Consider the following 23,642-nt stretch of genomic DNA (forward strand, 5'->3'; position numbering starts at 1 on the left):
GAGGCACAGACCATTCCCTTTCCCACCTGGGGTTCACAGTGTGAGAGGGATAATAGATATTTAACCCCCATTTCACAGATGAGGAAACCGAGGCACAGACCATTAAAGCATCCTAACCAAGGTTACACAGCAGGCAGGTGGCGGAGGCAGGATGAGAATCTAGGTTTTCTGACTCCCCCAGTGGTTTTCCCACTAGGCCACACTACTTCTTTTAAAACAGCTTTGCACTAACACAGCTGATTTCTAATTTCAGGAGCTGTCTTGTTTTATTACCCGATGCTATGAAGTGGTGATGAATGTAGTCCATCAGCTGGCTGCCCTTTATACTAGCAACAAGTAAGTTTTGCAGAAATATCATTGTTTATGTAATACAGGGAGATAAAATCCTTCTTGGACTGAAATTGAATGTGGTGAAGTAAAATAAATCTTAGTTTAGAAAGTGAAAATGTCATTGCTTAGGTTGCTGTGTTTTTGTTTTTATCTTTTAAGTGTAGCTCATCCATTAGGGACTTTGAATGAAAATTTTAACTACTTGACTGATGTCAGCATATTTCTAGGAGAGATTTTTGCCATTTGTCTATGGCCAGAAAGAGTACCTGTGGAGATAGGGAGGATGGAAAAATAGATTGAGTGGTTGGTTTTAGGATCCTGTTCAACAGAGGGCTCAGGGGATTCAGTCTCTCTGTGATGGGCATCACGTAAATTCTTGTGTAGCATAAGCATTGGCTGCTCATGAGCGAGGAAAGAGCGGGGGCCATACGGTTGCTGTGGGAGCCTTACAGTTGTTGTGGGCCCCAACCCCATAAGCCCTCTTTTTGAAAGCTGACCCTCAGGACAGCAAGAAGATGGCATGGCATTGTGCAGAATGGCTTTGCCTGTCCCGTGGGAATCCCGTATCTTTTCACATGGGTCTGCTTCCCTCCATTCAGCAGGGAACAGTCATGTACTATGGGAAACATCTGCTGACTCTGTTGTCCTATTCTGTGTTGTTTAGTATGGTGCTCTGCACACAGTAAGCACTCAGTAAATACCCCTGAGTGATTGAATACTTGGTCCCCCACTAACTTGTATGGATTACCCTAAGTCAGTCAGATTTATTGAGCTTTTACTGTGTTCAGAACACTGTACTTACTGCTTGGGAGAGTACAGTATAACAGAGTTGGTAGATAAGTGCCCTGCCCACAATGTCAGTGGTACTTATTGAACACTTACTGTCTGCTGAGCTCCATCCTAGGAGCTTGGGAGAGTGCAATACAGTAGAGTTGGTAAATGCATTCCCTGCTCACAAGGAGCTCACCCCAAAGGCTTCAAATGCAGATAATTTAAAATGAAGGTTGTCTTTGACAAGTGTATTGTTCTTTTTGTTTCAGGATTGCACCCAAAATAATAGAGACAACTGGAGTTCACTTTCAGGTAGGAACAGTATAAAAAACTTAATTATTTTTGTAAGATTTTACTATTTTTAGCGTATTTTTCTTTTGTGGTTATACGTACATCTACTTTGAAAAAAACTTCAATTCCGAGTTAAATTGTTTTATCTAAGGAACAAAAGAGTTAAATCAGTCCTTTCTTATTGTAGGATCAATTTGAGTCGTATTATAAATCTGAAATAAAAACATTTATTTTACAATAGCCTGACACAGGCTACTAATAACCACTGAGGTTTTTTGGACAGACTATGTATGAGCATCTGGGAGAACTTCTAACTGTTTTACTCACATTGGATGAAATTATTGACAACCATGCCACATTGAAAGACCACTGGACCATGTACAAAAGGTGGGTCAAAAAATGAATATTTCTCTTAAATAATGAAGTACGTATTTCCATAACTCTTAAGACTAACTCCAAAAGGGCTTGAGTCTACCTGCTGTTATGAGTTTTATCTTTATTTGGTTATTACTAAAATTCACATTGTATCATTTTCTGTGAATCAGATTTTTACATGGTATTTTCACTGTTTAAAACTTTGTCACTATAAACTTTTCCACGATTATCAAACTACCTTTCTGTTTACCTCTTTCACTGTTGCACTGTTAGATCTTTTACTTCAGCCCTGGTTGAATCATCTTCGTTTCATTTTACTTTCCCATCTGCTTGCTTTTTCCTTCTCTCTCTCGCTTTCCACACTCCTCCTCTCTATTTTCCCTCCCGATCTTTAAGCCCACTTGATGCCCCTCCTCCTAGGCCCCTGTATTTTGTTATTTAACTGTATCTGTTGTTTCCTCTTCATTTCTTTGTGACCGGAGCGAGGCTTGTCCAGCGTTCTCAACAGGAGACCCCATCCATATATCTGTTTCTTTCCACTAGCTGTTTTCTTAGCTGCTTTTTTCCCTCTGTTTTCTTAAAGTCCTTCACACTCTTGCCTTCAGTTTTCATCAGGTTTTGGTTTGGGTTTGTTTTGTTTTTTTGATTTAGTGTGGTCTTTTTTGTCCCTTTTTCTCTCTCTTCCCGGCCTCTGCACCTTTTGTACACTTTTTCCTGTTGTACCTCTTTCACTTTCCCCTTTCTTTCTCCCTTGATTTTGATTTCCAGGTTTTTGGGCCCCTTCTCTCCTGGTTTTCCACAAGCTGTGCCCTGCTTATGAGATTGTTTCTATCAGAACCATTTTGTTCACTCTGGCCTCTCATAAGAACAAAAGAAATATTTTACTGGCTTAGGCCAGCCTCCAACCAGCTGTTTTTTCTCGGACAATGGTACCAAAGGATGCCTGGAGAATATGTCCCCATTTTAATACCCATTCTCGTAGTTAGGAACATTCCATCTAAACATTCTAATATTCTCTCCAGTAACCTACTATGGTCCTAAATACCTCTTTCTGAGCTTTCTTCTAACCATTTCCCCCTAGTAATCTCAACTTTTCTCACTAGTAACCCATCAGAGACTTCATCCACGAATTTGCCCTAGCTCTTATTAAACATATTGTTATCCTCTACCATCACAACTTCGTTTGTTAGATTAGTCCTGTGTGACAATTAATAGTTTAATTTTAGTTCATAATGCATCTCAGTGGATGCACAGTATAAATTTAAGGTAATGGAAAAAGGCATTACAGTTTCATTAAATATCTCAATAAATCTTATACTCAGTTCTCCCATGACATATGTTTTGAATAGAACATTTTTAGGGAATTAGAGAATGTTCTCCTGACAAGGCAGGAGAATTAATTAAAGTATTCAGTCACCTTGCCCCCTCCTACCTCACCTTGCTGCTCTCCTACTATAATCCTGCCCGCAAACTTTGCTCCTCTAATGCCAACCTACTCACTGGACCTCATTCTCATTTATCTTGTCTCTGGTCTCTCTCCTGCATCCTGCCTCTGGTCTGGAATGCTCTCCCTATTTGTATACCTCACACAATTTCTCTCCCCATCTTCAAAGCCTGTTGAAGGCACATCTACTCCAAGAGGCCTAAACCCTCATTTCCTCTTCTCCAATTCCCTTTTGCATTGCCCAGAACTTGGATTTGCTCCCTTAATTCACCCCTCCCTCAGCCCCACAGCACTTAAGTACTTATCTGTAATTTATATTAATATCTCTCTCCCCCTCTAGACTGCAAGTTCGCTGTGGGCAGGGAATGTGTCCGCCAACTCTGTTATATTGTACTCTCCCAAGCACTTAGTACAGTGCTCTACACACAGTAAGCGGTCAATAAGTACCATTGGTTGATTGGATGTGTCTGTGGTTAGAAAGTGATATAATGTCAGAATCATCAGTGGTATTTATTGAGCCCTTACTGTGTGCAGAGCACTGTACTAAGTGCTCAGGGGAGTACAGTAAAACATAGTTGGTAGGTACGATCCCTGCCCACGGCAAATTTACAGTCTAGAAGAAATGCTTGCATAGGAAGCACCATAAGCACACATCTATCTTGATAGAAATTGATGTGATGTCAGAAGAAATGCCTATGTATACAGCAGCAGGCAAGGACAGGATGCTATAGCACAGGTTTTCTTTAACATAGGGTTATCAGAAGCATAACCCCAGCATTAGAGGAAAACTGAGAGTATTCTAATTTATACTGTCAAAATGTCATCATCCTCAGTGGTATTTGAGCACTTACTGTGTGCTACTTGAAATCTGTGTTGTATTTTCACATTTTGTTGAGGAAATCGTGAATTTTCCATTTGATTTCATGACATCTGAGGTCAAGAAATAATAGAAACAGTTGAGGTACTTTTAACTGAATCATGTTTATCTTACATAAGGTTACTAAAATCCGTCCATCACAACCCTTCAAAGTTTGGGATTCAAGAGGAAAAACTGAAGCCGTTTGAAAAGTTTCTACTAAAGCTAGAAGGACAGTTACTTGATGGAATGATTTTCCAGGTAAATCACAAAAGTCACGTCAGTGTAGAACAAAATTCCTGAGGTAAAAATGCATCTCAGTCAGTGATGGCTTTGAAATGTCTTCATTTAAAGTCTTATTGTATTCAGTGAGGCTTACTTCAAGTGTCTCATTTTGCAATTGGAACAGAACACAAATGGCTTAGAATGTTTCCATGATGGTGTTGTCAGTGCTTTGATTTTAAATTGGTAGATTCGATATTTTCCTATTTTTACCTGATTATCTTGTATCTACTCCAGTGCTTAGTACAGTGCTTGGCACATAATAAGCATTTAAATTCTATCATTATTATTATCAATATATGAGTACAATTATAACTTCCCATTTCCTTGAGGTTTACTTTTTTTTAAAGTTGCAGGAAAGACCAGGTAGGTTAATGTCTACAAAGAATTTTGTCCTTAAAGCATTAAGAACAATGGAGTAGATTCAGGATAATCAGATTGGACACAGACTCTATCCCAAACGGGACTCATCATCTAAGATAGAGGGAGAACCGAGAGAGAACCCCCATTTTACAGATGAGGAAAGTGAGGCACATAGGAGTTATGTGGCTTGCCCAAGGCCAAACAGCAACCAGTTGGCGGAGCCAGGATATGAACCTAGGTCTCCTGGCTCCCAGTCCTATGCTCTTTATTTAACTTTAGCATTTAGAGAAGCAGCATGGCCTAGTGGATAGAACACAGGCCGAGGAGTCAGAAGGAGCTCTGACATTGGAACTCTCACATTGGAACTCTCACATTGGAATTCTGACTTTTCTAAGTTGTCTATAGAATACTTTTTAAGAACAAATTTACTTGTCCTTCCCACCCCTGAAAAAAAAAGTCAAAATGACATCTAAAAAAAATGGGGGAAAAAGTTTTTACCATATATAAGATATATATATATACATATATGTATGCACACTGCTTTAATAAAATATCGTCATTTTCATCATCATCATTCATGGTATTTATTGAGCACTTCCTGAATGTGTCGTATTATTTTAAGTGCTTGGAAGAATGCAACAGAAAAGCAAGATGTGTGATCACTGGCCTTCAGTAGATTACAGTCTAATATGGTGGACAGACAAAGAATTGTTTGAATACAGTAGGAACAGGAGGAAAAGTAATACTGTTGGAAATAACATGTATTAGGATGAAATAGTTGAATATATATTTGATTAAATATAACTAGTGGGGTTAGGAATAAAATTTTATGTGTTAAGGGTAGTTTTGGGTTGACATACTGGAGTGATGTGAATAATTTAGGAAGGCTTCCTGGGTAAGGTGGGATGTTAGGAGAGGTTTGAGGATGAAGTGAGCTGTTGATTGGTGGATTTTTCTGAGACGGGAGTCCTAGGTTGCAGCTGAATGAGGAGTTCAGGCTGGGAGAGTCAAGAGCAACATGCACTTTAAAAGGGGAGCTCAGGAGGAGTGAGTGGAGGGTAAAGACCACCAAAATGAATATCGGAAAAAGTTGGTGGAGAGTCTTGAAGCCAATGGAAAAGAGTTTTTGCTAGTTAGTTTCTGCCTTATGCAGAACAAGATAGGTTCTTTGAGGGTATTTGAAAAGCATGTTGTCTAGTCTACTGGCAAAGTATATTTAATGTTGTGGGGTAAAACCATGTTAAATGTGAATTTTAGTGTGGTTATAAAATGATTTTTTGGGGGTAGTCTACTGTGGTTTCATAAGTGGGTTTTAATTTTAATGTCATTATTTCCTGTATAGGCTTGTGTTGAGCAACAGTTTGATTCTCTTAACGGAGGAGTGTCTGTGTCAAAGAATAGTGCTTTTGCTGAAGAATTTGCACACACTATTCGCACAATTTTTGTTAATGTGGAAGCCAAACTTGGTAATGCATACTGCATGTTTTTTGCAGTAATTTAACTGCTTTAAAGTTTTTACTTTTGCCTAAAAGCAAACTTTAAGATGTTTCTTTACTTTTATCCCCAACCTGTGATGACTATCTCTACAAGGTGAACCCTCTGAAATTGACCAGAGAGACAAATATGTAGGAATCTGTGGACTCTTTGTGCTACATTTTCAAATTTTTCGAACCATAGACAAAAAGTTTTACAAATCTTTATTGGATATTTGCAAGAAGGTAAGATATTTGAGCTGCTTGCTTTTTCTTCATAAATAGCCGAAGTAGAATTTAACTGCCATTTTAGATTGAGGACATCTCGGCACTGTCAAAGACCAATGAAAGTGTTTCATTTCTTGCTGTGGACTCAAGCAAGCTCATGACTATATTTGTCCATTTAGAACTCTCGACCATCCTAATGAACACTTACCACATCCACTCCCTGACTTCGACACACGATCAATCTCATCATCTCTAGTCACTGTATAATCTCAACCCTCACCAACTCTGAAATTCCTCTTTCTGACCACAACCTCCTCACTTGCCTCTTCTCCCACCCATCCACTTCCCACAAATCTGTCCTGATCCTGGTTTTTATTGAGCGCTTACTGTAGCAGAGCACTTAAAGTATGTATGAATATAAGTATATTCATTTGAGAGTATTTAATGCAATAGAGTTGGTAGGCACATTCCCTGCCCAAGAAGCTTAAATCTAGAAGGGGAAACAGACATTAAAAGAATTTACGACTATTTCCAAAAGTGCTATGGGACTGAGGGTCGGGTGGCTATCGAGTGCTTAAAAGGGTCCAGATCCACTTGCCTAGATAACCCAGAAGGGAGAGGTAATAGGGGAAATGAGAGGGCATAGTCAGGGAAGGACTCTTGGAGGAGTTTACTCTGCAACTTGGGCCTCTTATGCAGTCAGTCAGTCAAATGTATTTATTGAGAGCTTACTATATGCAGAGCACTATACTAAGCAGTTGGGAGCATAGAATGTATCGATAAACTCACTCCCTGCCTACAACGAGCTTACAGTCTAGAGGGGGAAACAGACATTAATAGAAATGCATCAATTACAAATACATAACTAAGTGCTGTGGGGTTGGGAGGGGTAGTGCAGCTACTTTCATCCTCTGCTTCCAGGTTCGAGTTGCTGCTTCAGGCGTCCCATGGGTGCCCCTGATGCTGGCCTTGCCTCTCCAAATATTTGGGGCAGCATGTAGATGGGAGGGCAGGGGAAGCTGGAACTGCAGTGCTGTGACCCGAACCAGGAAGCAGAAATGACTGTATTGTAGCTGCATCTGCCTCTGGAAATGTGGTTTGCCCCCTTGCTCCCTTCTTCCCTTTCACCAGGTCCTCTTAGAAACCGCTGTGACAGACCAGTTTGGTTGTCAGTACTTGGAAAATATGATCCGAGTTACCATGCGGCTCAACTATAATAGAAAAAGTACATCTACTGGATTTCCTATTTTGAATTCTGGTGTGATTTTTAAAATGGGAATTGATTTTCCTCTTCATTATTGGAAGTTTGCAGTCTTTTATTACCTCGCTGTTGACTATTTTTTTCCTCCATAATAATATTCTTTATTATGTCTAGGTTCCAGCCATCACTTTAACAGCTAATATCATTTGGTTTGCTGATAACTTTCTGATCCAGAAAATGCCAGCAGCTGCCAAACTTCTAGACAGGAAAAGCCTTCATGCTATTAAAACACAAAGGGACAGTTTTCTACAGCAGAAGGCTCAGTTGCTTACCAAGTAGGTTTTACAAAGCAGTATAATTAAAACAGTAAAGCATTATGCATTTCTGGGATTATGGGAAAAGGAAACAGTGATAAGACCTTGAGTATATTCTGTACCAAAATCTAGCACAAACCAGCAAGCTTCGAGAGTTTGCCAAAAAAAAAAAAAAAAAAGCTTGAGTAACCCCATTTTTAGCTCCCAAAGCCCAAGTCTGGTTTTGATAGTGATCATGGGTAAATCATATCTTTGAATAACAGTTAAAATATTTTTGTTAAATTCCACCTAGTAGGGTCTCTTTTTTTAAAAAAAATATTTTTATGGTATTTGCTAAGCACATTCTATGTGCCGGATACAAAACTGAGCCCTAGGGTAGCTAATCAGGTTGGACACAGTCCATGTATTATTTGAGGCTCACAGTCTTAATCCCCATTTTATAGATGAAGTAATGGAGGCACAGAAAAATTAAGTGGCTTTCCCAAATTCACACAGTAGACAAATGGCGGAGCAAAGATTAGAACCCAGATCCTTCTGACTCCCAGGCCTATGCTCTAGCCAGCCTATGCTCTAGCCATTAGGCCACACTGCTTCTTAATAATTCAGGATATAGATTGAATCTGTAGACCTGAATTGTCTAATTGGCCTATGTCATGGGCCAAGTCAAGTGGGTATTTGCAGTCGCTCAGTGTAGACCCATCAACACTGAATAGCACAGTGTCTAGTAAATGCAGATAGAAATTATCATCGAAGCTCTTCTCTGCAAGATTATAGCTCCAAGCCATCAGTGCAGTCAGTAGAGAGGTTCATTATTCCTGGCCCTTCCATTGAAGCTTCTTAATGCTCTATGCTGTGCATAATGGTGGAAAGAAGGGAGGAGAGCACCCTTCCTTGGGAAATGGAAGGAGGCTGGAACTAGCCATTGAATGGAAATCTATTTGAATCACTGACTAGAGCAAAACTCTTTGGCCCTATCTGTGGGAGATGAATCTAGTGACAGTTGAAAAGTGGTAGAAAATGCAATTGCGTTGTGACAGCGCAAATGGCATCGGAATTGTAGCGATGAAAGTATTTACATCTGCTTCTTGTTAAAATTGATTAGAGTTGGGTGGGAAAGTGATAGGTTGAAACTGGGCAGAAAGGGCAGTTTGGGAAGGGGATTATTTCCTTCCGTATGCCCTCACTTGTTGAGTAGCTTTCTAGAAGAAAAATTGTAACGAACATGAGGACTGTGCATATGTAGCAATGAAGCAATCATTTTTAGCCATGTCTTAGAAGGGATACAAAATTTGTTTCCCTCTGCCGAATAACTCTCCGTTTTCCTCCACTAGAGATGTACAGTCTTACTATGTCTTTGTGAGTTCTTGGATGATGAAAATGGAATCCATTTTGTCTAAAGAACAGCGAATGGATAAATTTGCTGAAGATCTCACTAATAGATGTAATGTTTTTATACAGGTAAGGTACATTCTGGCCCGATGGAAGCGTTACTTTATTATTGGATTGTAATTCTTGAAGATTGAGTTATTAAGGGTTTGGAACCGTAATGGAAAGTAAAGGGATATCTCACTTTAAACCTTTGATCCACCAAAACTTGATTTAAGTTTTGTTTGGATCCATTTCGTCTCCTCACGGGGTTTCTGTTGGTAACCAGACTTGCATAAATTTACAACCCCATCTTGGAGATAATCAATCTACTTTTCCGTTTGTTTCCAGGGTTTTTTATATGCATATAGCATCAGCACCATCATTAAAACCACAATGAATCTTTACATGTCCATGCAGAAACCAATGACCAAAACCTCAGTCAAAGCATTATGCAGGCTTGTTGAACTACTCAAGGTAAGGTTATGGGATGATGCGACTGACCCTTAACCCACCTGCCAGGGTGTAGCTTGATGGGGATCTTCTCACAGGAATTTAGATTTGGTTCTATTTTGGTGGGCATGAGGAAGAAAAAGTTGGGAAATGTGAACTCGTCCTTAACACCAACAAGTGTTCTCTTTGCCTTTTCCCTAGTCTCCTGCTCCCACTTGCCTATTCTCCATGTCTCAGCTGTCTCAAGAAGCAACCTAACACTTACTCTTAAAATCTAAACCTTTCTATCTGTGCCATTGACCCCATCCCCACTATTGTCTCAAAAATACCTTTCCCCTCCTCTCTTCTCATGCTGCTGTCTTCGACTTCTTACTCTCTTCTGTTGCCTTTCTCCAGGCTTTCAGACATACTCAAGCTCCCCCCCACCCATATCTTGGTGCCATCTCCTTTATCTCCTGTCTTCTGTGCCTGTTCAAATAATCTATTCACTGCCTTCACTTTTTTCCTTCACCATTCTTTTTGGTCACGATCTGGCCATCCTGCATCCATAATAGGCACTCATTCAGTAAATACACTACTGATCATCATCACCACTAAAAAAAAAAGAATAGTCCCTGTCCTTTTGAAAACTATTAGTCCTCTGAATGTAATAAGCAAGCTGTGTTAAAACTAGACTTTTTAAAAGTTCCAGTATTTGTAGTAGGATGCACTTGGGGAGATGAGGAAAAGAAAATACAGTGAACTCTTTTACAGAGGCTTCCATTTTGCAAGAGAAGCATCTGTTTCCCCTGAAATGGCAGGGGTATTTTCTTGATTTTTCTTTATACCTCAGCTAGGTTTTTGAATGTAGTGGAGGAGAAAGGCAATTCATCCCATGAAAATGACATAACTTAAGTTTCTAGTACCTAAAGTATTTTAACTAAAACTTTGTATAAAAGTTTTAAGGACATGGAGTGTGCTTTCTAAAAATACCTTCAAGCTTATTTTTATTGAATGAAAGTGATAGGGTATTAAACACAGATATCAGTTGATATCAAATATCTTAAAAGTGTCAGAAAACCAGGGGAAGAACTTTTGAAAAATACAAATTCAGTTCTGTTCTCCTGTCAGTTCACTGATTATACACTTTGCACCATTAATATAGGAGTAATATACATCTGACTTCTTCATTTTCTTGGTACCAGAAAGTTATCCACATTGTTTCTTGGTAGAAGAGAATCTTGTATGCATAGCAGGACATCATCTTGGTAACATTTCCCCACATGAATGTACAGCTCCATCAGTCAATCAGAAAATCAGTGGTATCTGTTGAGCGCTTATGGGGTGCAGAGCACTGTTGTCAGCATTTGCGAAGCTACAATACAGTAGAGTTGGTAGATATGTTCCCTTCCCACAAGAAGTTACAGTCTAGAGGAGGAGCTTTCATTCTAGAGGCTCCTTTGATTTTTGCCAAATAATGTTGATAGTCATTATAGCTTATTTTGTCAGTCAGTAGTCTTTATTGAGCATCTGCTTTTATTTTCTTAGTCAAATAATAGCCTTTGTTGAGCATCTGCTGTTTGCAGAGCATTGTGCTAAAACAGTATACGTAATCCCTGCCCTCAAGGATCTTAGAGCAGTGGAGATAGCTGCATCATTTGATACAGTAATTTTTTGTTGCCCCTTTCTCCCGCCCATCCCAAGTATGTCCATCCACTTGTCATGGAAGTTAAAGTATACTATATTTTTTTCTTACTTTCTCTCTTCTGATTTTGTTTTCATGGGAAATTCTGTGTTTGTAGCAAGAAGATGCTTAATCTTGGGCTTGGTGCTATGGGGAGCAGTGATGGTGGGAAATATAGTCCGGGTAAATGGTTACTGTCCAAGGCAAACCAAATGTTTACAGGCTTTCTGACTTCTGAAACCCTCCTAGAATGGTGGCATATGCAATATTGTTATATAAGACATTTTTCTTTTAGAACTGACATAAGGCAGCCATCAACAGCCTATCTGGGTATGGCTCTGGTAGGCCCTGGGGAGAGGAAGCCTGGATTTGGATCAGTCTGCTACTTGACAAAATATAGCATCCTATAGATAAAGGGAAGTTTAAATATGCAGTTCTTAATGCCAAAATAAGCTTTGAATTTCACTACTGATGGAAGTAGAATGGAACTTTTATTTTACTTTAACCAGTGCTAAAAATGTAATTATCTAAGAAGTATGAACGTATTAGGCAATTTTTAAAGTGCCTCTGGCCTTGAGGCCTAGCGGAGAAAGTAATAGAATAGGTAAGAAACTAGAAAATAGAAACTAGAATATGTAATGGATACCACAGGCTGTGGGTGAGTGCCATTACTGTATGAATTCTTTTCCAAACAGTTAATGCAGGCACTTTTTTTCTGGCCGTGGCAAGCTTGCCAATGTTATTTCCAAACAATTTCAGAAGTAGATGTTGATATATAAACAAAAATACTGGACAGCAGATTTTCTATTTGAGCTGCATTTTCTGAATAGGCATGTGGTGATGAATCACTTATAATGAGGAGAGAGAGAAAAATGCATCTGCAGTTGATAAAAAGACTGATTGCCTAATGAAAAAGAATAAGGGAAGTACTTTTTTTTTTTAAAAAAAAGCAATACACAAAGTATTTTATTTTTATTCTTTCTTTAGGCAATAGAACATACCTTTTACCGAAGAAGTATGGTTGTGGCTGATTCTGTTTCACACATAACGCAGCATCTTCAACATCAGGCACTTCACTCAATTGCTATAGCCAAGGTATATAATCTGTTTTGTAATTGGTAAAATCTTTTCTTCTTAATTAGATTTTATGACCTAAATAGAGTTTTTAATTATTTTAGTCCTCCGGCTGCTTAATTGAGGTTGTCAGCCTACTCACATCTCTCCTTCGTCCATTATGACATGTATGTGCCCCTTCGTCAAATCTTATTCTCTCTTGAAATCTTTTGGCATTTAGATTTGAATTTCTTAGAGCTTCTTTTTCTTCAAATATGCAAGATGATGTATTTTTTAAATCATTTTTCATAGGGTATAAGCAGGCAAATTTATTTGGCTCAGGAGTTTCACCGTATTTTAGAAATTCTTGTTAAATTAATAAGTTCTTAGAACATATCCGATGAGTTGATCATGCTCTTATAGCGGTAGATTGACTCTTAATGATCCCTGAATGACTTGCCTTACACCGCGCTCTGTAGATGGGGGGAAGCCGAGGGCTAGTGATAAATCCCAGGCCTGAGGTGTGCAATCCAGCTGGCATATACTGATGTGAGTGGTCCTGGGGAATACGGGCTGGAACCTGCCTCCCAGAGAGAATTGGAACTGCTGGAACCGGCCCCAAGACGGATCCACCTATGCGGTCGGGGCTCTTAGCGCTTGGGCGCCCACCTAGACCCTGGTTGGTGACAAGTCCTTCTGGTCTACCTGGGTCCAGAACTGGATGACTTTAGGCTGCCGCAGTTCAGTCCCATGAGCTGCAGAAGCCACTTTTTTGTTCTTTTCTCTGTGGCACATTCCACAGCAGAAAACATCCAGATGCTTGTGGGCCCATTGCAGGATGCTCTTTGACACACCACTGTTGCCAGAAACGCAGCCAGGAACCAGTTTTCATAGCTGTTGTCGCTGGCCACTATGACATTACCCGACAGAAGTCTAGCTGAAGGGAGTCAGTACACACCCATTTTGTGAAGGGTGGTAGAAGGGAGTAATAATAATAATTGTGGTATGTGTTAAGCGCTTACTACGTGCCAGGCACTGTACTAAGCTCTGGGGTGTGGATACAAGTAAATCCAGTTGGACACAGTCCCTATCCCATGTAGACCTCACGTTATCAATCCCCATTTTATAGATGAGGTAACTGAGGCAAAGAGAAGTGAAGTGACTTGCCTGAGGCCACACAGCAGCAAGTGGTGGGGCTGGAATTAGGACCCATTACCCTCTGACTCCCAGGCCCGTCCTCTGTCCGTTAAGCCCTCCTGCCAAATTCCTTTGCATTGCAACATAAATTCGACTATTCTGTCTTTTTCTCCATCTCATAAGAAAAGAGTTATTTCTGACAAAAAGTACAGCGAGCAGCGCCTCGACGTGCTCTCTGCCCTCGTTTTGGCGGAAAACACCTTGAACGGACCAAGCACAAAACAGAGACGACTTATTGTTTCCCTTGCACTGAGTGTTGGCACACAGATGGTAAGTAACCTCTCTCAACCTTTCCTTGTAAAGGTGTGGTTGAAGTTTTGCTACATATAACTAATGCTCCAGCTGTAAATATGCTGTATTTGTTCAACAGAAAACATTTAAGGATGAAGAACTCTTCCCTCTTCAAGTGGTTATGAAAAAACTGGATTTAATTAGTGAACTCAGAGAAAGGTAACTAGAACAGCATACTGAAAAAGGTTACTGAAAATAGATATTATCACTTATAAAATTGTTGGGTCGCCTTGGCACAGATTAAGGATTTAGCGAGGAAGAGCACTAGCCCCACCGTTACTCTTCATGCTCTTTGGTCTGGTCTGAAAGAAGGCACGCTTTGATGCCTGCAGCTTGTCTCCTGTAATAACGATGAAGCTAGCCACAGTCTACTCATACAAAATAGCTGTGATCCTGGACAGTGTCTGAGCAGCCTGTTAAGTACTAAAGTTGGGGATATACATAACAGCCAGGTATTTTCTAATAAAATGTGTTCTATAAAATATTTTTGAGGATTTTATATAACTTCCTCAAAACTAGCATGTTATCCTGCCGGGGCAGACACCACTCAAGTGTCCACATTAGACTCTTTTCTAGTGGACATATTAATAAGGATTTGTACTTTACCTGCTAATTTCTGGGCAAAGGATATTGAAGTCTGGAAATAGCCCCATCTTTTTGTAACAGACACCGTTAAATTTCTGTTAACGAGAAAAGGCTACACACTCTTTTAGAAATAGGAGTAGGGGGACTCATTTGAACACGTTATTTTAAAAGATGAGAGGCTTTTTAATGGAGATCATAGAAATGGGTGAAAATAGAATTGTATCCCATATTTCAGAAGGTTTGCCAATCCAATATCAAGTCAAGTAAAACAAAGAATGCAAAGCAGACTAAATGTATAAGTAACAGTGACTAGATAATTTTGGTAAGAAATTCCTTATAAACTCTTGACTAGCTTTTTTGAAGCTGAGCCCATTTCCAAATATTTTGTGAAATGAAAGCCCCAGGGCTGAAGATAGTTTTACCAGTTATTTTTGGAATACGTTAGTTACAGGACACATTCCATACTGATTTTTAGTATCTTGGATAGCAGATCATTCCTTTTAATGTTGTTTTTGAGTAGCCTGAGTTACTATGGCCACTAATTTCTACTTTGTATTGTAGAGTCCAAACACAATGTGACTGTTGTTTTTTATACTGGCACCGAGCAGTCTTCCCAATCTATTTAGATGACGTGTATGAAAATGCTGTTGATGCAGCAAGATTACACGTAAGTAGAGAATAATTGGAAACATTAAGAAGGATAATCCTGCACCTTTAGAGTCGTTGAGGACAACCGATATACCTAAAATCAAAAGTTATAAATCATAAAATTACAAAACCCTTTGAAAATGAACCTCAGAGAATATCATGCCATGCTCCCAGTAGATTGCCCAAATATTAGATGATGATGAAGTTGGCATTAATACCCATAATGCTGGTTTCTGTAACATCTGCCTCACTTCCCTCTTTCTCTGTCCTCCCTAATGATACTAATTAAATTGACTTAATGTCAGTCTCTTGCAAAATAGCCAGAAGCAAACAAAATTAATTTCCTGTTAGGCAGATGGTAGCCATTTATGTTTGTTTATGGAAGTTGTCTTGTTCCTGTGAAGTGATCAGAATAGGAAAGATTAAGTGGGTTGTGAGTTTTTCATATACTTGGTGACCGAAAGAACATTTGACCTTAGGGAAGTGAGATGATTTGGGGTCAGTTACTCAAATTCAGTTTATTTTTTTAAGCAGACTGATTATAATCTTATAATGCTTCTCAATAAAATAAAACATCCAGTCAAGATGTTGAGACCTATTTCTTTTCTAGTACATGTTTAGTGCTTTACGGGACTGTGTACCTGCGATGATGAATGCAAGGCATTTGGAGTCTTATGAAACGCTTCTGGATTGTTATGATAAAGAAATTATGGAAATTCTAAATAAGGTAATTGCACATAAATGAATGTCAAAAAATAACGAAATATTTGGAGTTGTAGTGTTGTACATTTTACTTTTATCAGGCTTTGTCATTAATTTTGAATTCATGTTGACAGTACGAAAGAACAGTAAAACATAATTGAGAAATCCTCAAACCATAATTACATATCTGTACAGGATGCTTTTTTGGTGTATTAAAATCAAACTGGAGATTCTTTGAAAACTGCTGTTCTCGTCCTTTGTTATGTGTACCTTATTAACCCAGTGTCTCATATTTGATTGTAAGCTTCTTGGGGACAGGAACGCATCTTATTTCTCCTTCGTATTTTCTTATGCTGCTGTGTATACAGCACTCAAAACTATTAAACAGATGATTGAAAATAGCTTCTTTGTCCCCTGTTTTTCCCTCTGCCAGTATAACACATACTCACACCCTCCATCCTTGTCCAAAACAGTTTTAGGGGAAACTTACAGCCATTTGAAGCATCTCCATGAAAACTAACACAAACAACACGGCATGTTGTTTCTTTCCGATTAGCATTTGCTGGACAAGCTGTGCAAAGAAATTGAAAAGGATCTGCGCCTGTCTGTGCACACCCACCTGAAGCTGGATGACAGAAACCCATTCAAAGTGGGCATGAAAGACTTGGCCCTTTTTTTCTCTCTCAATCCAATTCGCTTTTTCAATCGCTTCATTGACATCAGAGGTAAGTGTTATGTTTGTCCTTTTGGAGTCAAGCCTTTTGGTACCTTTTCTGTGATCAGGTATATTATCCCTAGTTATACAGCCTTATATTTCAGCGCCTGGTCCATTTCTTTTGCCCTTGAATTCCTCCTTCTTTCTTTTTGGTTTTCGTTTCTCTTTTCTCAGTTGCTCTTCATTTCGACAAAGAGCGCCACTTGCTTTCAGAGATGGATGATGGTTTCTCATTTCTCCTTGGTTTCATTTTCCTTCCTTCTCTATTGTTGGGTAACCACAGTGAAGAAGTCTGTGTTCATTTGATCCACCCATATCTCAATGTTTTCGTAGCTTATGTAACGCACTACTTGGACAAGACTTTTTACAATCTGACAACAGTAGCTCTTCATGACTGGGCCACCTACAGTGAAATGAGAAATTTAGCAACTCAGCGTTATGGCTTGAATATGACAGAGGCTCACCTTCCCAGTCAGACTTTAGAACAGGTATGGTATGTTTGTCATGCATATTCTTGAACCAGCCTATGATGGGCTCCTTGTGGGCAGCGACCATGTCTACCGACTACTGTATACTCTCCCAAGCCATTAGTACAGTGCTCTGCACGCAACAAGCGCTCAATAAATACTATTGATTTCATTTTGGAATCCTTTAGACTTTGTAGTGGACTTGTGTTTTTGTATTGCTTCTCAATATAATAAAGCATCCAGTCCAGTTATGTGGATATTTTCGTTTCCCATGGTTACGGACTTTAGACTTGGGAATGCACATTATGCAAACAGAAAATAGGTGATAGACCACCGCCAAGTAGATAGAGCATGGGCCTGGGATTCAGAAAGGCCTGCATTCTAATCTTCGTTCTGCCACTTGCCTGCCGTGTGACCTTCAGCCAGTCACTTCACTTCTCTGTGCCTCATTTACCTCATCTATAAAATGGGGATTAAGACTGTGAGCCCATGCGGGACATGGACTATGTCCAACCTGCTTATCTTGTATCTCCCCCCATATTTAGTACAGTGCCTGGCACATAGTAAATGCGTAACAAATACCTTTAAAAATGATATTCCATGTTGGAATTACATTATTGTTCTGAATGCAAGAATGCAAAGAAATGTTTTACCTTTGTAAATTGGATAAGCCATAATAATATGGTAATACTTTTCAAAATATGCTCTTAGTTCATAACATCAACTTATTTGCAAATAATGTAAGTTTTGTTAAAATAAGATGAAACATAGAAAACATGTACTTGGCATTCAGTGTGAAATTAGCTGATTGGCCCTTTGTTGGGTTCAGTGTGAGGTTTGCAAATGAATGGCTCTTGGTAAGATCACTGATTGGGACTGAGAGGGTTTGGGGGGAAGCAAGTCACCTTAGTTTTTTCCAGAAATAGACAAAAGGAATGAAAATTCAAATGGGACTCATCTTCCATTGGAGCACACATCTTGGCTCTGTCATTACTGGAGCCTTTTCCACAAGACTCTGAGGCATGTAGGGGGTGAAACAGGGACCTCTGCTGCTTCTAATAATAATAATAATAATGTTGGTATTTGTTAAGCGCTTACTATATGCAGAGCACTGTTCTAAGTGCTGGGGGAGATACAGGATAATCAGGTTGTCCCACATGAGGCTCATAGTTAATCCCCATTTTACAGATGAGGTAACTGAGGCCCAGAGAAGTGAAGTGACTTGCCCACAGTCACACTGCTGACAAGTGGCAGAGCTGGGCTTCGAACCCATGACCTCTGACACCCAAGCCCAGGCTCTTTCCACTGAGCCACACTGCTTCTAGCTGCTCCCAGATATTCCTTGATGCAAATTATTCCTTTATTCCTCCTTTCTGTTTTCTCAGTCTATCAGTAGTATTTGAGCACTTACTGCATGCAGAGCACTATCCAGTAGCATAAGTAGACAAGATCACTTCCTTCAAGGAACTTAAATCTAGTGAGGGGAGAGCGACATTAAAATAAATGACAGTTTGGGGGAGCAACCAAATGTAAGTGCATGTACTTAGGAGCTGTAGAGGTGGGGTGAATATCTAAGTGATTAGTTTCCACCCAACTATGCAATGAAAAACTGAACAGCTACTCAAAATATCAGTCCTTCCTTCCAGAGCATTACTGTCAGTGTCCAGGCTAAAAGGCTCTTCCATTTTTTTGAACAGATCATATGGCCAGACAAAGTCTTGTTTCTTCAAATTATCTAATCATTTAAAAATCCGTTGCTTAATATTAAATCATTAGAGCTGCGAATTAGTTTCAAACCCTTAAAATTGCCATGGCTATTGAAGTCATCGGGAGAAACATTTAATATCTGTTAGTCCGGAAAACCAACACAAAAGTAATCTCTACATGGTCTTCATTTCAGGGTTTGGATGTTTTAGAAATCATGAGAAACATTCATGTGTTTGTGTCCCGCTATCTCTACAATCTCAATAATCAGGTGAGGTCCTTGTTGTTGGACTTTACAGAATTTGTTCCTTCAGATTCCTTCTTTTGTACTTACATACTGATGTATTTATTTACAGATCTTCATTGAGCGAACCAGCAATAACAAGCATTTGAACACAATTAATATCCGGCACATTGCAAATTCAATTCGGACGCATGGCACTGGAATCATGAATACGACAGTAGGCATCTTTTGTAAATACATATGTGCTGGGAGGGAATGTGTCTGCTAATTCTGTTGTAATAATAATTAGGGATTTGTGCTTAACAGTGCCAGGCACTGTACTAAGCGTTGGGGTGGATACAAGTTAAATCGGCTTGGATACAATCCCTATCCCACTTGGGGCTCACATCTCAATCCCCAAATTACAGATGAGGTAACTGAGGCTCAGAGAAGTGAAGTGACTTGCCCAGGGTCACACAGCAGACAAGTGGCAGAGCTGGGATTAGCACCCATGACCACCTGACTCCCAAGCCTGTACTCTATCCACCATGCCATGCTGCTGCTTGTACTTTTCCAAGCACGTAGTTCAGTGGTCTGCACATAGTAAGCTCTCAGTAAATACCATTGATTGATTAATGTAAGGATGTGTGTGAGAGAGAGAGAGAGAGAGTGCAGGTGCTCACTTCGATAGGAGCCTTACTATTGTTTTCTTTCCTCTTCCGTAATTGCTCCCTTGGTAACAGGTGAAAATGGAAAGACTTATTTTGTCTAAAGTTGGTAGAAACCAAACTGCCAATTAACTGTTATTTTCAACCTAAGCTTAAGTGATCTTTAGCTTTTAAGTTCTTATTAAGTCCACCCCAGAGTCAATATTCATTACTCGTTTTATTTCTTCATCTTCTTTGACCCTCGTAGGCTCTGTCAGATGTACTAAATTATATATCATTACATGGAATGCTTCCACATAGATTGAGATAAACGCTTCAGGCAAAGGTAGTTTCTTCTTGAAGGAATGGACAATGAATATTTATTCAGCCGAGTTTTTGTTATCTGGTTTCTTTGCCAATTCTACAGGCACTTTGGAGGGTTGGTTTGATCAAAGTGGTCTCCTAATCTAATCAGCAGATTTCCCAACATCCCAATCTAAACCTGGGCAAAGGACAGCATGTGAGCCCTCTGTGTGATCATGCCAAGTCCCATGCTGAGTCACCTCGACTCTGAGATAGAGATTTTGACTAGCTTCTCATTCCCCAAGCATCCCAGATAACAAACCTTTTGCCACATGTGAAAAATAGAATGTAGCAATTGAGACAGTAATAATCATGGTATTTAAGTGCTTACTACATGCCTAGCACTGTTCTAAGTGCCCTGGTTGATGCAGGATATTCGTTCATTCGTATTTATTGAGCACTTACTGTATGCAGAGCACTTTACTAAGCACTTGGAAAGTGACTTCAGCAATAGAGACAATCCCTGCCCACACCGGGCTCACAGTCTAGAAGGGGAGAAACAGACATCAAAACAAGTAAACAAGCATCAGTATAAATAAATAGAATTATAGATATATACATATCTTGGTAAGTGCTGTGGGGCAGGGGGTAGAGCAAAGGGAGCAAATCGAGGTGACGCGGAGGGGAGGGGCAGCTGAGGAAAAGGGGGCTTAGTCAAGGAAGGCCCCTTGGAGGAGGTGAGCCTTCAGTATGGCTTTGAAGGGAGGAAGTGTGATTGTTTGACAGATTTGAGGGCGGAGGGCATCCCAGGCCAGAGGTAGGATGTGGGTCAGGAGTCGACAGGGGGACAGGTGAGAATGAGGCACAGTGAGACAATGGCACCAGAGAAGTGGAGTGTGCGGGCTGGAATGTAGAGAAGGGAGGTGAGGTAAGAAGGGGCAAGGTCCAGATGGAGAACTTCGAAGCCAATAGGAGTTTTTGTTTGATGTTGTTTGATATTCAGGTTGGATATAGCCCCTATCCCATGTCGGCTTACAATCTAAAAATACAATTGATTTACTTACAGTTACTGATTTTAGCTATTTGAGTTCTTTTAAGCTTTTAAACAGCCATGTCAAAAGTTGCAGGGTGCACACATACTGTAACTAAAGCTATTTTAAAACCACTCTTGGTAAAACTTGTTTAAATCTAGCTTTTGAATAATTGCCATTCAAGGCACTTCAAAAATATAGGTACACAGAATCCTGAAGAAATGTTACCATCCCCATTTCATAGATGGGAGAACTGAGACACATTCAGGTTCATAGGCAGAATGAGAATAGGGGCTTGAGTTTGAATTTTTTTTAAGTCTAGTGATATTTCTGCTATTTTAATATTTTCCTTCTTTAAGAAAAATTCAGATAGCCATTCTAAATTATGTCCGGGGGACCTGGATTGTAATCCTGGCTCTCCTCTGTGACCTGGACAAGTCATTTGACCTCTCTCTGCCTTGGTTACCTCACCTGTAAAATGGGGATTAAGACGGTGAACCCCATATAGGACAGGGACTGTGTTCAACTTGATTAGCTTGTATCTACCCCGGCACCTAGTACTGTGCCTGGCACATAGTAAGTGCTTAACAAGTGACCGTTTAAAAAAAAGCAGTGAAGTGTACTCTGACTAAAAGTGAATTTAATTAGCTATTGCTCAGCCTTATTGATTCACAACTCAGTGGGTAACTATTTTTCCAATTTTGCTTATAATTTGCCACAGGTTAATTTCACCTATCAGTTTTTGAGAAAGAAGTTCTATATTTTTAGCCAGTTTATGTATGATGAGCACATTAAATCAAGGTTGATCAAAGATATCCGGTTCTTCAGGGAAGTCAAGGATCAGAACGATCATAAGGTAACATTTTAGCTCCTTTTGGAAAGAATGGTATTTCATTGCTCAGCATAATATAGTCTCTAAGACTTACTGGAGTGACTTGGTTGATATCAAGGCTGCTATTTAATATAACCCTAATCTCTACATGTTACACACAAATATTGCAGTATCCACAAGGCGGTGACTTGGTATCTTGCCATATATAGTTTAATGAAAACAGAGTGCCAATCAGATGGCAAGGAAAATGTAAGCGGAATGGGTGAATTTTGCAAGCATCACCCTCTTGTAAGTGACATGGCAAACCCTATATCCCTGTCAGATGGGTCCCATTTGATAGGGAACTTATTGGCAGATGGTTCTTGCATACAGATCTTGCTGTTTCAAAAACTGGAAAAAAGTGGCCGCAATGGCAATACAGCGAGTTTTCCATTAGAGTGGGGGATATGACCCTGCAGAATCTCATGTTAAGGAAAACTTGCTTTAAAGTTCCTGCTGCACCCATACGTACATTGTATTTCGCAGTATCCAGACTGGCTCCATCATTTCCCAGCAGTGTTCTAAGCCAAGGCACCTATTAAAAATGTGTGTTGTGGGAGAACTGAGTGCCCCTAGGCAGTGAAATTCTCCCAAGTGCTTAGAACAGGGCTCTGCCCGCAGTAAATGGTCAGTCAATATCACTGATTGATTGGCGGTAATATGCCAAAGCGGAATCTAGATGAATCAGGAACAAAGGGCAAGGGAGCCAGAGAGGAAGTCTCAAGCTCTCTTGTCTTTGGGACCAAACCGCTCAGGAATACCGAACCCCAGATTCCTCCCCTTTCCTTAAAGTCATTGCCAAGTTCTAGTTCAGGAATGGAGAGTGGGTGAAGCAGATGTGCGGCTCGACCTTCCTCCCCAACAACCCCAATCCCAGGACTGCTGATGGTCGTTGTCCAGATCGTTTGACAGCAGCCCACTGGGGTTTCTTGGTCTCCCGCTGGGTGAGTCTGCTCCTGGATATATGTAGAGATATGGGATAATGCAAGGGAGAAGCAGAGGGGCAGTGACTCTGGTGGTGGTCAGCAACCCAAGAATGAGAAAGAGACTTGTTTCTGACATCAGCCTTTTGGCGTTTAACTTCTAAACTGGGTTTGTCTACACATCTCTTACCTATATGTTGAATGTAGATTTAGGTACAGGAAATGCATTTAAATTACATTTGGAAATAGAGAAAAAGCTGAGACGAAAGCCTAGCCAAACAGTTTATTGCTTTAAGGATAAGTATCTCTGTTATTTTAAAAGTGATTCCCCAAACTGTCTCTCTAGTATCCTTTTGAAAGAGCAGAAAAGTTCAACCGAGGCATCAGGAAACTTGGAATAACACCAGATGGACAAAGTTACCTTGACCAGTTCAGGCAGCTCATTAGCCAAATAGGTAAGAAAGATGAATATAAAAATGCATCGGTTGTAGTAATTGATCACCTTGTACCCCCCCACCAGCGCTTAGAAAGTGCTTTGCACATAGTAAGCACTTAACAAATACCATCATTATTAATTAAACTCCTTCACAAGGACTTATTTTTCTAGTCATTTCACTTTAAACATCCAATCTTGATATAAGAAGTTTAGGATTATTTGACTTGAGCCTATCCCAGATAGCCAAACCTAATTTTGTTGAGTAATCCAAATTTTCCATTGTCTGAACTAGTCTTAGTTACTCTAGTTTAGAATGATAATAAGTTTGCTACTATACCGATATTTTAATAGTCTTTATTGAAACATGTCAACATTCTTTATAAAAGGGAAACTCAGGTCGGGAAACTGTTTTGGCATTAGCCACAACAGTTAAAAGAA

The 23,642-nt window shown here is 39.8% G+C and overlaps 1 protein-coding gene across 1 annotated transcript in view; it reads left to right on the plus strand.

Annotated features, from left to right (window-relative positions):
- The window catches only part of WASHC4 (WASH complex subunit 4), a 44,899-nt gene that overhangs the window by 10,735 nt on the left and 10,522 nt on the right, over positions 1-23,642 (plus strand). The window contains exons 7-26 of the mRNA XM_029079086.2: positions 254-336; positions 1,371-1,413; positions 1,676-1,779; positions 4,208-4,328; positions 6,055-6,178; positions 6,303-6,430; positions 7,788-7,948; positions 9,259-9,385; positions 9,644-9,769; positions 12,396-12,503; positions 13,782-13,928; positions 14,029-14,108; positions 15,096-15,201; positions 15,793-15,909; positions 16,441-16,609; positions 16,933-17,087; positions 18,967-19,041; positions 19,127-19,231; positions 21,696-21,830; positions 23,115-23,223. Coding sequence (XP_028934919.1) covers positions 254-336; positions 1,371-1,413; positions 1,676-1,779; positions 4,208-4,328; positions 6,055-6,178; positions 6,303-6,430; positions 7,788-7,948; positions 9,259-9,385; positions 9,644-9,769; positions 12,396-12,503; positions 13,782-13,928; positions 14,029-14,108; positions 15,096-15,201; positions 15,793-15,909; positions 16,441-16,609; positions 16,933-17,087; positions 18,967-19,041; positions 19,127-19,231; positions 21,696-21,830; positions 23,115-23,223 — 2,323 coding nt within the window. The remainder of the gene's footprint in view (positions 1-253; positions 337-1,370; positions 1,414-1,675; positions 1,780-4,207; positions 4,329-6,054; positions 6,179-6,302; positions 6,431-7,787; positions 7,949-9,258; positions 9,386-9,643; positions 9,770-12,395; positions 12,504-13,781; positions 13,929-14,028; positions 14,109-15,095; positions 15,202-15,792; positions 15,910-16,440; positions 16,610-16,932; positions 17,088-18,966; positions 19,042-19,126; positions 19,232-21,695; positions 21,831-23,114; positions 23,224-23,642) is intronic.

The sequence above is a fragment of the Ornithorhynchus anatinus genome, chromosome 14 (genome assembly GCF_004115215.2).
Source record: "Ornithorhynchus anatinus isolate Pmale09 chromosome 14, mOrnAna1.pri.v4, whole genome shotgun sequence".
NCBI lineage: Eukaryota > Metazoa > Chordata > Mammalia > Monotremata > Ornithorhynchidae > Ornithorhynchus > Ornithorhynchus anatinus.